At 52.7% G+C, this 15748-nt stretch overlaps 1 protein-coding gene across 2 annotated transcripts; it reads left to right on the plus strand.

Annotated features, from left to right (window-relative positions):
- The first annotated feature begins 4659 nt into the window (after positions 1 to 4659).
- Slc4a11 (solute carrier family 4 member 11) lies at positions 4660 to 15562 on the plus strand. 2 transcript variants are annotated; one of them, XM_027922483.3, is made up of 20 exons: positions 4660 to 4820; positions 6552 to 6611; positions 8633 to 8797; positions 8921 to 8970; positions 9245 to 9476; positions 9564 to 9645; positions 9914 to 10037; positions 11601 to 11804; positions 11883 to 11976; positions 12072 to 12197; positions 12276 to 12389; positions 12479 to 12611; positions 12875 to 12948; positions 13420 to 13678; positions 13751 to 13857; positions 13948 to 14116; positions 14207 to 14380; positions 14557 to 14752; positions 14829 to 14998; positions 15132 to 15562. In XM_027922483.3, the coding sequence occupies exons 2-20, from the start codon at positions 6566 to 6568 to the stop codon at positions 15199 to 15201; spliced, it is 2589 nt and encodes an 862-aa protein (XP_027778284.1). In that variant the 5' UTR covers positions 4660 to 4820; positions 6552 to 6565; the 3' UTR covers positions 15202 to 15562. The 2 variants fall into 2 exon arrangements, with proteins under 2 accessions (XP_027778284.1, XP_071464895.1); XM_071608794.1 differs by lacking the exons at positions 4660 to 4820; positions 6552 to 6611; positions 8633 to 8797 and adding an exon at positions 9075 to 9144 and having other exon boundaries at positions 8931 to 8970.
- The last annotated feature ends 186 nt before the right edge of the window (positions 15563 to 15748 follow it).

Consider the following 15748-nt stretch of genomic DNA (forward strand, 5'->3'; position numbering starts at 1 on the left):
TGAGTATGGAGCTTCCACAAATAAGTAACCATTAGAGATGACAAGACTATCCTCACACAGAACGATAGTCTGGAACAGCATCTCTCCTCCCAGCAACAGCAGCACAGCCCATGAAGTTGCGGAGAAGGGCTGTGAGGGGCTGAGAACATGTAACTCAGGGCAGTGGGAATCCCGGTGAAGAGCTGCTGCTTCAAGGCTTGCTCAGGGTCTTGAACAAGAACAGTAAGAGCCACCAAGATGGGACAGGCAGGAGGCAGAAATAAAAGGACTCAGGAAAGTCTGGGGTGAAAGGAAGGAATCAGGAGTATTTGCCTGGGGCACCCATTGGGCAAGGCTAGAAAGCCTGAGTGTGAGGGTAGAGGACAGAGAGGAAGTCATCTGGGAGCATCACTGGCTTGAAATGCCTCTGAAACCTATCCAAAGAGATAGCCTTCAAAATGTCATAGGTTTATTGAGCACCTACTCTACCGGGTGCTGAACTGTTAAAGGACAAACGGGCCTACTCTCAGGGTGCTCATGTAGGGCTGGGGCAGTATAGTAAAAAGAAGGAACAACTCCAGACTTTGGGGCCATGAGGATCTGTGAAAGAAAGGCAGCAGAAAACTAGACAATTAGATCAGGGAAGGTCCCTAGGATCTGAAGGGTGAAATAAGCCATGGTAAGAGCCAGGGGACATGGATTATGGAGGCCTTGAGGCAGGTAGGAGCTAGTTGTGGGTCCAAGAACCAGCCAGCAACCATTGCAGCTGCAGTGCTGCACTCCTGGGGAAAGCAGGTGTACCATTAACTAGGGAAATAGGCAGAGTCCAGGTTGTACAGTAGCCCCACCTCCATAGGTCACGCCATGCATTTCATTTGATTTGTATATTAGCTATCCGGGTAAGTCTAAGGTATGGGGCAAGCAGGCTATGGTGTGTGGAACTCAGGAGCTTCTTGACAGGAGATAGGAAAATGGGTGCTAAGTGGGTGGAAAGGCATCAGAGATAAAGAGTAGCTAATGGTCAGTGGATGGGAGCAGGATGAAGGCACTAGCCAGAAGGCCACATAATGGCCAACCTTGAGGTGCAAGTGGACAAATTCAGTTTTTTGTTTTTGTTTGTTTTGGTACTGGGGATTGAACTCAGGGACACTCGACTACTGAGCCACATTCTCAGCTCTATGCTTTTGCTGAGGCTGGTTTTGAACTTGTCATCCTTCTGTCTCAGCCTCCCAAGTCGCTGGGATTCCAGGTATGTGCCACCATGCCTGACTGACAAATTCAGTTTTGAAGGTAGAGGCAACAAAATTTCCTGGAGGATTCCATGTAGATGGATGGAGTGATTATCAGGTCTAGAGCAGCTGGCTAGGTGCATGGTAGGTTCAGGGGTCCTGTTCTACATGAATTTCATTTGATTTGCATATTAACTATCCATATATTTATGGAGAATAGGGCAGGTAAGCCGTGGCACATGAAAATCAGGAGCTGTGACAGGAGATAGAAATATGACAATCAGCTGTGGCTGGCAGACTGCCAAGGGTGAGGAAATGTGAGCGGGCTCTCAGAGGCAGAGAAGAAAACACTGCGCCCCGGTGCTGTTATGGGAGGGGCAAGGAAACTTAAGAAGGGTGACCTTGGAGAGCAGGTTACATTGCAAGGTGGTGCACTGAAATGTAGGGAAAGGGGCTAATTGGAGAAGTTCACTCTAAATTGTGGCTGAGGAATGGGCGCTAGCTGGATAGGAAAGGAGTTCTAGGGAATGAGTTTTTTTTTTTTTAATTTTTTATTGTTGGCTGTTCAAAACATTACATAGTTCTTGATATATCATATTTCACAATTTGATTCAAGTGGGTTATGAGCTCCCATTTTTACCCCATATACAGATTGCAGAATCACATCAGTTGCACATCCATTGATTTACATATTGCCATACTAGTGTCTGTTGTATTCTGCTGCCTTTCCTATCCTCTACTATCCCCCCTCCCCTCCCCTCCCCTCCCCTCTTCTCTCTCTGCCCCCTCTACTGACATTCGTTTGTCCCCCTTGTATTATTTTTCCCCTTCCCCTCACTTCCTCTTGTATGTACTTTTGTATAACTCTGAGGGTCTCCTTCCATTTCCATGCATTTTCCCTTCTCTCTCCCTTTCCCTCCCACCTCTCATCCCTGCTTAATGTTAATCTTCTTCTCATGCTCTTCGACCCTACTCTGTTCTTAGTTACCCTCCTTATATCAAAGAAGACATTTGGCATTTGTTTTTTAGGGATTGGCTAGCTTCACTTAGCATAATCTGCTCTAATGCCATCCATTTCCCTGTAAATTCTATGATTTTGTCATTTTTTGTTTGTTGTCCCAGTAGGGGTGGAGGGGATTGAACACAAAGAGTGTTTTTTGTTTTGTTTTGTTTCTGTGGTGCTGGGATTGAACCCAAGGCCTCACATGCGCTAGGCAAGTGCTGCACTACATCCCCAGTCTCCCCACTTTAAAAAAATTATTATTAGGTCTTGCTAAATTGCCAAGGCTGGCCTGGAATTTCCTGGTGACTGGCACCTCCTACCCCAGCCTCTCAAGTAGCTGGGAATATAGGCATGTGCCACCATGATCAGCATGTTTAGATATTTCAGTGGGATACTATACCGTTATTTCTCAACCTAGATTCTAATGGCAGACAAAAAATTAAGTGGTTTAAGAGGCAAATGCAAGGGCTGAGATTATAGCTCAGGGGTAGAGTGCTTTTTTTGCATGTGTGAGATCCTGAGTTCGATCCCCAGCACCCCATAAAAATAAAAATATTGTGTCCATCTACAACTAAAAAAATATTTTTTAAAAAAAGAAGCAAATGGAACCAGGTGTAGTGGCAAACACCTGTAATCTCAGCAATTCAGGAGCCTGAGGCAGAAGGATCACAAGTTCAAAGCCAGTCTCAGCAACTTATGGAGGTCCTAAGCAATCTAGAAGACCCTGTCTCAAAATAAAAAAATAAAAAGGACTAGGGATGTGGCTTAGTGATTAAGTATGCCTGAATTCAATCCCTGGTACCAAACAAGAGGCAAATGGAACTGGAGGCACTTTGGAAAGAGTTAGGTGCCTCATAAAATCTAGTGGTTCTACAGGGTTTTGCGTTCACAACCCAACGAATTTAGAGGCCCCAAGGAGAAAATGAGAGATGTCTGGGTCTATGTCTGGGTCCCTTAGCCTACCTGCCAGTTTTAAGGACCCAGTGGGGGCATAGGTATGGAGGCCTAGGCTTCTGTATTTACTCACAGTCTCTGATCCAGGAAGAGGGGAGGTAGGTGTAAGGACTAAAGGGAAAAAACTCTGATAGCAAGTCAGAATCTGGAGGCAGTAGGGGCCAGAGCACAGGAAGCTGAAGCAGAAAGGGGTCAGTGTCAGTTTCTCTGAAAGACAGGGAGAAGTGTGCAGAGGGGGCCACAGACACTGGAGGAAGGCTTACTATGGACTCCACTTTGCTCAGTGAGCTGAGGGGTGAGGTCCTTTGATAAGGGAGGGGGAGGCTGTGATAAGGGGGAGAGAAGGTTCCAGGTGGTTTCCTGGAACAGCTGGGTTAGAAAGACCAGGCATTTGAGCACTGCTGGGAGCAGACGCAGAAGCCAAGATATTCCCAAATGGGGGTGAAAAGGTGGATTTTCAGGGGTCTAAGCCTGTGCCTGCCCATCCATACTTGCTCCCCAGGCATGTCAGCGGGCTTTGCACTCCCCCGCCCACTCATCTTGCTGCCTCATGATACCAGGAAGGTGTCCCTCCCCTCTGCTGGAACCGTAGCTGGAAGATGTTTAGAGAAGTTCCCATGCACAGGGTGCACGTATGACCCCATTTCTCCTCCCAGGGCGTGCTCACCCCAACAAAAAAAGCATAGGGCCATCTCTCAATTGTTCAAATCCCATTTGGAGCTTCTGGAGTAGAAGGTGTGAGCGGGGGATTCCAGGCCATCCTCGACTCCCATCCCCACATTCCCCCAACTCTACTTTGGGGGCTGTCATACATCTCTAGCATAGAGATGGATGCGCCCTCTGCCTTCCCCTCTTCCACTATTTGGGTGCAGGGCAGAGGACTCTGTCCCAGCAGCGGATAGGGGCACCGGGTTGCTACAGTTCTCTGCTAGCGACCAGAGTGTGGAGGAGGTTGAGGAACTAGCACTCCACCAGGGTATGTGTTCCTGGGGCAAATGAGGCCTTAGGGCTGAGGAATCTTGTTGGCTGGGAAACCACTGAGTCAGGTCGGGGTTCATCGCACCGACTGGGCTTGCCAGAACCCAGCGCGCCACCGCCTCCCTCCACACATGCACACACACTATTTGCAGAAGACCCGGTTCCCGCCAGTCCAGGAAGAGAAAGAGGGCGGCGGGGCCATTTTGGATAGGAGAGAGCGGAGATGCGTTGCGAGCAAACCCGACGCCGCCAAACCAGGAGCGCCGCCGGCTCGGCGGGCCAGGGCGGAACCCAGGGACACACGCCGGCGAATCTAGCTAGATAGGGCGAAGTTCCTGGAGAAGGAGAAGAAAAAGAAGAACCGAATTAAATCCTGGCCCGATCTTCAACGCTGAATGGAGGAGGCGGGACAGCCAGCGGGCGTGCCCGCGCGGAGGATCCCCAGCAAAGGGGGTGGGGCCAACGACGCTTTTAAAGCGGACGCCCACGACGCCTTCGTAGACCCGCCGCAGTCGCACAACTCCGTGGGTCTGTGGTCCTATAAAACTCTCAGAAAGTTCCCAGTCCTACCCAGGCCCTAACCCTACAACACCTGGGTTATCGCGCGGGGCCCGAAGGAGTCGGGTCTAGACGTCTGGCCAGGTCGTCGCGGGCTCCCAGGAGCAGCCCTCTAGCGGGTGAGGGCGCCGGGCGGTTGGTTGGGACCCCGCCCTCCGAGGCACTGCCTCTCGCTCCCGGGCGGGGCATCTGAGCGGCATTAGGACCCAGGCGCGGCGCGGGGGTGTGTCGCCGGCTCCCGCCCTTGACGTGCTGGAGACGCCAAGTTAAGGGTCTCGAAGCGCCAGTGCACGGGTGAGAAGCCCGGGCGTGTGCGTGTGCGTAGCTGTCTGGTGGCTAATTGCCCAGGCCATGGCCACCGGGCACGTGTTCCGTCTCCAGCCGTGTGGTGGGTGCTCGAACCCGCTGGTGAGGCGGAGGCCTGGCGGGAAGGTCTCTGTGTTAGGCGGAGACAGGAGCCGTCGGGGCACCGTCGCGGAAAAAGCTGCTGTAGCCAGCCTGCGCGGACCCGGGGCGAAAGGCTGTGGGGACTTATCAGCCTGGGGCGGGAGTCCGGGTGTGAGTTCGGCCGCGCGAGAACTAGAGTCGGGATGGTCGCGCGCGAGGCGTGGGATGGCCCGGGAACGGGTTTGTGGGCACTACGCGCTGGGCTGAAGGCTCTGCCCTCGCCGTCTTGAAATTAAACGAATGTTGTAGGCAGTGAAGGGTTGGGGGGCTTGGAGGTGGGCAGGGTGGAACTGTGGGGTCCCCAGCACCCCCGAGCGCAGAGCTCTTCCGAGCCCGGCACGCCGCCGCCTGAGAAAGCCTCATCTCATGTTTTGTCTGGCACCTTCTGTCGGGCGCTGCCGGGGAGGCCGCCGGCTGCTGGGGTCCCGGGCCTCTGGCGGTGCTCGGCGAGACCGCAGCAGCCTCTGGTTCGCCCAGACATCTGAGGGACCTAGCCAGAAGCCGGGTTGTCCGGCCATTTACCTGCACGTGGTGTGCGGGATGAGAGTAGGTGCTGCCGGTCCCAGCGACCTTGGACGCTACCTTTACCGCCCCGCTCCCTTCCTTCTGGATGCAGCCAGCTCCCACCTCGCGCGTACATCCGCATCCTGCCCCGGATCGATCCCCAGGTCTGCTAGCATAGAGCCGTTTTCCTTTCGTGCACGCGGCCCCTCCTGTGCTTCCTTCCTTGCAGTGAGGCACAAACAGCCAGGACCATCCGGGGCCCGCGCTGGAGTGTGCACAGAATCCCCACAAATACACACACCCCGCCCCTTCTCCCTCCCCGACCAAGGGCTCCTCCTCCCAGACGGCCCAGAATAGTGTAGTCGCCCAAGGGAGGAGGCCATTGCTGGTCGCCCTGGGTTATCCTTGGCACGTGAGGAACTTCGATGGGTGTTAGTGGCCCCTGGGATGGATTTGAGGGAGAGGAGAGATGTGCAGAGAGAAGGGTCCCGGCCCAAGTGTGGGTTTGGCAGTGCGGGAGCCTGGGAGAAAGGCTGGTTTTAGTCTCCTCCCTCCAGTTCCGAAGGCCAGGGCTGGATTCTAATGAAACCTGGATTATTGATTTAACTGGGCACTGTTCATAATTTGATGGGGAAGACCTCCTGAGAAGGTTCCTCCTCACCCCTTGCACACCTGGGCAACCGCTAGCAGATGGGCTAAGGAATTTAATTCCTTAAGTTAAGGCTGACTTTGGGTCTGCAGGGGGCCCCCCCTCTCCCTAGTGTTGCTGTCCCCTCCCTCTTTTTTTCCCCAGGGTGGCCTGGGGCAGGTTCTTGGGACAGAAAAGAAGGAATCAGCAGGGTAAGTTGCAGGTGGACACAGCAGAGGGGCTGGTGGCAGTTGTTTGGCTTTCCTTGCAGAAAACTCTTCCGTCATGTCACAGAATGGATACCTTGAGGATTCCAGTGAATATTTTTCAGGTGTGTATATGGGAAGTTTCTTTATCAGAAGTCTCTAGGGGATTTTTGTCTACATACCAGTGTTCCCATGGTGTTTGCCATCTATCTGGTTCAGTACTGGTACTGGAATTCCTTTGGATCCCATCTTGCAGGAGGTTGTGATGTGATAAGAGGGGCAGCTGATTATACTGGCATTGGCAGTCCCTGGGGGTGCTGTGGTCCTTGGGAGGGCTGTCTGCTCCTTCTCCTGGGTTACTGGCACCACCTGGTGTTCGCTCCCATAGTTCACTGCTACAATGCACTGGATATCTGGCTGGATCCTTAGGCCAAATGTTGTATATTTCTTTATTCCTCACCTTCCCCCCAGAGGGAGGGGCTGAAGCTGTCCCTTTAAGAAAGCCTAACCTCTCTGGGCATCAGTTGTCCCTGCTTGCATAGGTTTAGCTGCCCTTATCATGTCTGGGCTGGCTCTGGGCTGCCTGTCCTATACCCAGCCCCATGAACTGGCCTGGCTATCAGAGGGTTGTTTAGTGGGGCCATGCTTAAACATAGTGGGGATGTGCTTTTACCCAGGATCCCCAGGGTATGGAGGCTCTGTGGGCCAGGATGCCTGGCATGCAGATTAGTTATGTGGCTACACTATATGATAGGGATGAGGACATGGCATGGCAGGACCACATTCATGGACCTGGTGACTCTAGCTGGGTAGGTCCTTAACTGGGGTCCAAGAGCTGAGTCTGATAAAAGGTAAAACCCAGGGTAGAGGGAGAAGACAACAGTTATGGGGTTTAGTGGGTGCTAATAGGGGTGGCAAAGGGGAGACTGGGGCAGATTGGGGTTGGGGGACAGGTGGTTTTAAACAAGGCAGGAATGGCAGTTTGTCATGAACACTATGACAGAAGCACAGAGGACATCTTTTGACCCAATAGTTCTCTGGGCTGTGGATACAGTGCAGACCTGGGGCTGGGGTCACCAGTCCCTGAGTGCAGGACATTGAGGGAACAAGGCCTGGAATGTGTGGAGGAAACTGACGGGTGGGAGTGGAAATGAGTCAGGGTGAGTCACTGCAGGTGTAGATGTGCTGGTGACCCGTCCCTGTCCCTGCACAGGTGTTTGTCAGGCATTAGGGAGGTCTGACTACGAGGACCTCTTTTTGGGGGGCACCCACAAATGGGGAACCAGTCATAGAACTGTCTGAAAGAGATAACAGCTAGTCTAGAAGAGAGGCAGGGCGGGTCAGGCTGTGATCCTACAGAGAGTCAGAGCAGGGTTCAGGGAAGAGGAATATTTGCATGTTGCTAGGAAGTCTTATAGAAGGAGGCCTGCCAGGGGTGTGGCAGAGTGGTGGGGGATACTGTAGGAATTGAGGGGCAGCAGGATCTTTGCCTGGGTGTCTGGCATCATGGAGGAGGAGGGGCATGATGGGAACAGGGCTGATGTGAACCTCCTAGAGGCCACCCCCTGGCTCTTTCTCAAGCTCTCTTGCCTCCTTGTGCCACATGTCTGGACTGGGTCTCTCAGCCTTGATGTTTAGCTCTCCTATCCTCCCTGGGAGGAGGAACTCTAGGCTCTATGCCAACAAAGCAGTTGGGGTAGAGGAGGTCATCTGGCTACTCCAGCAGCTCTGCCTTCTCATGGGCCCTCTAGCCTATGGATTGTGGGAGGGCAGGTGCTAGACAGTCTTATCTGTATTGTCTCACTTGTGCTTGGTCCAAAGTTTGTAGAACAGACATTGTTCTCAAGCTAAAGGGCCAGAACAGTGCAGGGACCTGGTTCTTGCAGCTGGAAAACATTGGATAAAGTCACCCGGCTGGGGGCTCCAGCTGTGTGCTAGTTGCCACACTCTGAGTGGGGCTGGGCAGATTAGAAGTTCTGCTTCCCTTGGCCAAGGCTTCTTTTCTGGCCTGCAAGAGACCTCTAATCATTCACTGAATGTGCCCTATGGAAAAGTCTAGAGATGCCTGCTCCTGGGGCTTGGAGCTCCTCCTTCTGACACGCAGGACTGATGACGAGGCCCTCTTGGATCTCTCTTGGTGTGACAGCTGCATCTCTGGGCTGCTTCAAGAATGACTTGGAGGATACCTCTGAGGTCCGGGAGGAGAGCCTGGGGGATGAAGCCTTCGACACAGTCAACTCCTCCATTGTATCTGGCGAGAGCATCCGGTTTTTTGTCAATGTCAACCTTGAGGTGCAGCCCTCTAAATCTGGTATGGGGCTGCAGCAGGGGCAGGCTGGAGGAGGGCAGGAACTTGGGCAAAAATGGCCCAATTTTACCAAGAGAGACCCTCAGAGGTGGGATGGTACCCTGAACTCTCCTACCTTTTCTCTAGGTAGTGAAGAGACAGCCGGTGGCTGTGTGCTCCTACATACCTCCCGCAAGGTGAGGGCCCCATCCTGTAGGGCAGTCCCGAGGTTTCTAGTTGGGGTAGAGGGAGCTGCTGCTTTTAGATCCCTCATGCTGTTCCTTTTTGTCCTTGCCTAAAGGAATTCCTAAACTGGGATCTCAAACCAGCTCAAGCTGGGCCTTCCCTCCTGGAAAGGGTTGTTGGTCCTGGTAGGTTGGGGCAGCCAGAGACCATTAAAGAAGAGGGGCCCTGGCAGGGATAGCAGTCTCATTTATGGGCCTGAGGGTTCTGTGCTTGGGGTTCTCACAGTACCTGAAGTTAAAGAACTTTGGGGAAGAGATACGTGCACACCGGGATCTGGATGGCTTCCTGGCACAGGCCAGCATCATCCTGGATGAGACGGCTACTTCACTGGATGATGTGCTGCGGACCATGCTAAGCCGCTTTGCTCAAGACCCCAACCACGCTGAACCTGACTGCAACTTGGACCTACTCATGGCCAAGCTCTTTACAGATGCTGGGGCCCCCATGGAGGGTAAAGGTAAGGCCTATTTCCTGCCTGTGCAGGGGAGGCTTGTGTGGGCAACTGCAGATACCTTCTTCCCTCTCCCCTCTACTCTTTCCTCAGTCCACCTGCTGTCGGATACCATCCAAGGAGTTACTGCTACAGTCACAGGGGTGCAATATCAGCAGTCGTGGCTCTGTATCATGTGAGTTGCCAAATTGTGGCCACCACATTTGGCCCCTCTACTTGTTATACTGGAGCTAAGCATTTTATACCCCTGCAGAGGCTGACCCACCCAGGAATGACACAAATCTGGTGGTACATCCAGTTTGGGAGGACAGGGTCCAAGCAATCCAACCCATTTTGTCCCTTTTTTGGCCACTAGTTGTCAAAGTCAAGAGTTTCTGGGTGGGTGTGGCCCTGGCTTCCAAGGGTGGCAATTGTGTTCTGTGTGCCCTTCTGTCTCTTGCCAGCTGCACCATGAAGGCCTTACAGAAGCGGCATGTGTGCATCAGCCGCCTGGTTCGCCCACAGAACTGGGGGGAAAACTCCTGTGAGGTTCGCTTTGTCATCCTGGTGCTGGCCCCACCCAAGATGGTGAGTGCAGGACTTGGAGGTGCCTGTGCTTCTTTGGGGACAGAGTCCCAGGTTGCCCTGCCCTCTCCTTGGGAGCTTCTCTGAAGATCACCTCACCCCTCCTCTTCCTGTCTGCCTAACAGTTATCAGAAACATCCTTGTTATGTCTCTGTTAAGTCCGAATTTCCCCAGAGTTTGCCCCAAACTTTGTCTTTCCTTCTTGACTGAAAAGAATGGTTTTACAATTATTGATTCCAACATTACTGCCTTTCTTTGTCCTGCATTCCCCGACCTCATCCTTCTTCTCATTGACTGATTTTCTGGCCAAGGATCTTTGTTCCTTCTTGGGCTGTATACAACTTGGTCAGGAGCACTCTGCCTTTGTACAGGCTGAAGCTAGTACATTTTGGAGGTACTCTCTAAAAGGAAAAGGATTTTAAAATTCTGAATAGGAAATTTTGACCCAGGCCTTGAAAGGACCTTAACATTTAAGCCATTAGTTTGTTTTTTAATGTAGTCCTAGGGATTGAACCCAGGACCATGCACATACTGGGCAGGAGGTGCTCTACCACTGAGCCCAGTATGTGCTCAGTGGGTTCTCCATTTTCTTCTTGAGGATTTTGCCTCTGCCTCTGATACAGGCTCCTTCCTCTCTCTCTCTGTAGGCAAAGAGGTACTGAGGGGAATGTCCCTGCCAAGGGACATTTTAAACATGCTGTCTATGTTACTGTGCTGAGGAAGAGAGGGAGGATGGCCAGAATAGCTTCAGCTTCCCGAGCCAGTGTGTACCAGTGCACCCAGCTTTATTTATTTATTTATTTATTTATTTATCTATTTTTATCTACTTATCTATTTTTATCTCTTTATCCATTGATTGATTGATTGGCAGGGTTGCCTAGGCTGGCCTTGAACTTAGGATTCTTCTGCTTCAAATTTCCAAGTGGGATTATAGGCTTATGCCCAGCTGATCCCAAAGATTTTGTTGCTTAGAAGACTATGCCTAAATTTATAAGAAAAATACTAGCTCGGGGCGCCTTGGCACATGCTGTAATCCCAGCAGCTCAGGAGGCTGAGGCAGGAGGATCACAAGTTCATAGCCAGCCTCAGCAAAAGAGAGGTGCTGAGCAACTCAGTGAGATCCTGTCTCTTTTATTTAGAAAATAGGGCTGGGGATGTGACTCAGTGGTTGAGTGCCCTGAGTTCAATCCCCAGTATCCAAAAAAGAAAAATATACCATGGGGCTGGGGTTGTGGCTCAGTGGTAGAGCACTTGCCTAGCATGAGTGAGGCACTGGGTTCAATTCTCAGCACCACATATAAATAAATAAAGGTCCATTGACAATTAAAAATAAATAAATATATAAAATTAAAAACAATACTACCTTGATGGTTGTCCTTATGATCTTCTGACTGGTGGAATTTGTGATGGAGTTCACTAATGCCTGGACTTTGGGGGAACAAAATTCACTGTCAGTACACAGGAAGAGCACCTGCCACCTGCTTAGGAATGCCTGTGTTTGGCAAGGGCAGGGCTTCCTCTTTCTACACAGGCTGTAGTACAACTCTTCCATCCTCCACCTCCCAGAAAAGCACCAAGACTGCAATGGAGGTGGCACGCACATTTGCCACCATGTTCTCTGACATCACCTTCCGCCAGAAGCTCCTGAAGACCCGCACAGAGGAAGAATTCAAGGAGGCCTTGGTGCATCAGAGACAGCTGCTCACCATGGTGATGCCAGGAATGAAGGAATACAGCGTGTTTTCCCTTCATGCCCACAAACACCCGCAGGTACAGGGTACTGGTGGGTATAGGTGGGAGGGGGCCTGGGCTGGCCAGGGCTAACAAGCACTCTTCTCTTCTCCCTAGCCCCCAAAGTGCAAGGACTTTGTTCCTTTTGGGAAGGGTATCCGGGAAGACATCATGCGCAGGTTCCCTGTGTACCCACTGGATTTCACTGATGGTAGGTGGCTCCGTAGCTCATCAGAGTTTATCCAGGGACACATGGGTATCTGTCCTGCATCCCCAACAAACCCTCTGTCCATCCCCCTTTCCTAGGCATTATTGGGAAAAGCAAGGCTGTGGGCAAATACATCACTACCACCCTGTTCCTCTACTTCGCCTGTCTCCTGCCCACGATCGCTTTTGGGTCCCTCAATGATGAGAACACAAACGGGGCCATCGGTGAGGGGCTGGGGCTGGCCAGGGTGTGCTGGGCAGGGTCCTGGGCTATGGTGGACCCTGACCTCCCCACCTCTACAGATGTGCAGAAGACCATTGCTGGGCAGAGCATCGGAGGCCTGTTATATGCGCTCTTCTCTGGGCAGCCACTGGTGATACTGCTGACAACCGCACCCCTGGCCATCTACATCCAGGGTGCAGTGGGGGGTTGAGGCGGGAGATGGTGCCCAAGGTCCTGGGTCCCAGCTGGGCCCTGACTGCCCACCCTGCCCCACTGCCTGCAGTGATCCGTGTCATCTGTGATGACTATGACCTGGACTTCAACTCTTTCTATGCATGGACGGGCCTGTGGAACAGTTTCTTCCTTGCACTATATGCCTTCTTGAACCTCAGCCTGGTCATGAGTCTCTTCAGGAGGTGACTTATCGTTCCTGAGCTGTGGGGACTCTAAAGGCCAGGGACCTGGGTCCTTATGCCAGCTTCCAAAGCCCTGTAATCCTGGGGTGGATGGAGTACCCCTACCTTTTTTGCTGCCCCAAGGAGCTGGGTTGGGCTCATTGGGCAATCTAAGGCCTGGTCCTCTATGTAGAGAGTGGGAGAGAAGGGTGATCTATATAGATGCTAAGGGAGGCCTCTCTGAACAATGCTCTCCATCTTATGAGGCACGTTGCTTCTGACAGATCCACAGAGGAGATCATTGCCCTCTTCATTTCCATCACATTCTTGCTGGATGCTGTCAAAGGCATGGTCAAAAGTGAGTGCGGAGCTGGTGGTCATCTGCTGCAGAGGAAGCTAGATGGAGATGGGAGGCTCTGGGTTGTGGCCACATTGGGCATAGCTAAGGTTGTTCCTTCCCATGGTCAAGGGCACTCTGGGATCCTTCATTGGCAGAGAGCAACAGACCCTGCGCTAGAGGGTGACAGGGTTTCCCCAGACAGGATCAAAAATAAGGACAGGCCTGACAGTGTCAGAGATGGAACAAGGACTGAGTATGGGGACAGTGGGTAGATGGGCAGGTCAGTGGGGTCCTGGTCGATATAAAAGGCCAGAGCTCTCTACTGCTTCTCACCCACTCTACCTCCCCTCAGGAGCTTTCTACCTTCAAGGCCCCACTCTGTCCCTTCAGAGTCCCTACCTCTCTCTCATTTCCTCGTTCTCTCACTGGGAAGGTGGGCCCCAACCTTTCACAGCCCGTATGACTGAGGTCTGTTGGCCCATTCTGCAGTTTTCTGGAAGTACTACTATGGTCACCACTACTATACAAAAAGGACTCCATCCTTAGTGAGTTTGTTGGGCATCAGTACCAGCCTCAACACCAGCCTGCACACCACCCTCAATACCAGCTTCCTGGCCAGCCCTACAGAGCTGGCCATGACGGGAAGTCCCAGTGGTACACATTCAGGCCGGGCAACTGCAGTGCTCAGCCTCCTCATCATGCTGGGCACGCTTTGGCTGGGCTACACCCTCTACCAGTTCAAGAAAAGGTGAGGGGGACCTGGGGTGAGGGGAAGGGCAACATGGCCCCTGGGCCATGCTGATCTGCTGGCTGTCTGCAGCCCCTACCTGCACCAGTGTGTGCGCGAGACCCTGTCTGACTGTGCCCTGCCCATTGCGGTGCTCACCTTCTCCCTCATCAGCTCCTATGGCTTCCAGGAAATCGAGAGTGAGTGGGGTCTTACGTTAATTGGGGGTGGTATGGGCTTGCTGGGGCGGGGAGACTGCAGTCTGAGCAGGATCCTGTCTCCTGCTACAGTGAGCAAGTTCCGCTACAATCCCAGTGAGAACCTATTTGAGATGGCAAAGATGCACTCACTATCCCTGAGGGCCATCAGCAGTACCATGGGCCTTGGCTTCCTGCTCTCCCTCCTCTTCTTTATTGAGCAAAATCTGGTGGCTGCTTTGGTCAATGCACCTGAGAACAGGTATATAGGACCAGGAAGGGTGGGGAGAGTAAGTGCCCAGCCCTCTGAGAGCTAATGAGGTTTCTGTCTACATGTGTCCATATGCTAAAGGCTGGTGAAGGGCACTGCCTACCACTGGGACCTCCTGCTCCTTGCCATCATCAACACAGGGCTGTCACTGTTTGGGCTGCCCTGGATCCATGCTGCCTACCCCCACTCCCCATTGCACGTGCGAGCACTGGCTTTAGTGGAGGAGCGAGTGGAGAATGGGCATATCTACGAGACGTGAGTTTGAGAGTGGCTCCTAGAGAGCTGGGGAAAGAGCCATGTGGACTCTGGAGGAGGGTGGGGAGCCTTAGGCCATGTGAGCTAGGGAGGGATGGGGCCCAGAGGTACTGTAGCCCTGCATCCACATGTGGCCTGAGGTGGGCCATGTGGTCTTTTGGTTTGGGCCCCTGCAGGATTGTGAATGTGAAGGAGACGCGGCTGACATCGCTGGGTGCCAGTGTTCTGGTGGGCCTCTCCTTGCTGCTGCTGCCCTTCCCACTGCAGTGGATCCCCAAGCCTGTGCTCTATGGCCTCTTCCTCTATATTGCACTCACCTCCCTGGATGGCAACCAGCTCTTCTCGCGTGTGGCCCTGCTGCTTAAAGAGCAGGTGGGTACCTGGCCTTGGGAGGGAGGTAGGGTTGGTGACATGGCCAACCCTGCCTACACCTGGTCACTGCCTGCAGACATCGTACCCTCCCACACATTATATCCGGAGAGTGCCCCAGAGGAAGATCCACTACTTCACAGGCCTTCAGGTCCTGCAGCTGCTTCTGCTGTGTGCCTTCGGCATGAGCTCCCTGCCCTACATGAAAATGATCTTTCCCCTCATCATGATTGCCATGATCCCCATCCGGTATGGACAGCTGGAGTTGGGGTACTGGGAAAGAGGACTGATCTAGGGTTGGGAGGTGGGTAGGCTGGGTAGTGCCCCTACTTTCTCTTTTCTATTCAGGGCTTATCTTCCTGCCTGTTCTTCCTCTCCCCAGCTACAACCTGCTGCCCCGAATTATTGAAGCCAAATACTTGGATGCCATGGATGCTGAGCACAGGCCCTGATTGGCAGGCCCTGGCCATACCCACTTAACCAACCCTCCCCACCCTCCCACGCTGGCTTTGTGGCTGTGTAGGTGTGGGGTCTGGGTTGTTTCTCTGTGCTGTGTTCTCACAGCTGTCAGGCCTGGGGAGCCTGGACATTGTGGGGGTTCAGTGTGTGCACACTCACTCCTCCCCTCATTAGCCTTTAGCTTTGGGTCAGGAACATGGCTCAGGGCAGTTTCTGCCCAGGGTGGGACTAAAAGCAGGGTGGATTTTCTTTTGATAAAAGAGTCATATGCCTGAAAGAGAAAGATTTCCTTGATTGTATAAGGAACTCGCTGTGTGCACATTAAAGAATAAAGCTCCTGTTTCTGTGCTTCTATGTACCACATCCTTCCTTGTTACTCCAACCAGATCTGGGGTGGGGAAACATGTCCTGTGTAAGTGGAATAAAGGGGACTGATGTTGAGTACTACCTGTGGGCTGTCACTTCCAGCCCTGCATAGTGGACCTTGGCCCAACAGTGAAAACATCACCCTGTTGCCCAGCACAGTGGGGAAAATGCTCT

This window comes from Marmota flaviventris, chromosome 2 (genome assembly GCF_047511675.1).
Source record: "Marmota flaviventris isolate mMarFla1 chromosome 2, mMarFla1.hap1, whole genome shotgun sequence".
Taxonomy (NCBI): Eukaryota; Metazoa; Chordata; class Mammalia; order Rodentia; family Sciuridae; genus Marmota; species Marmota flaviventris.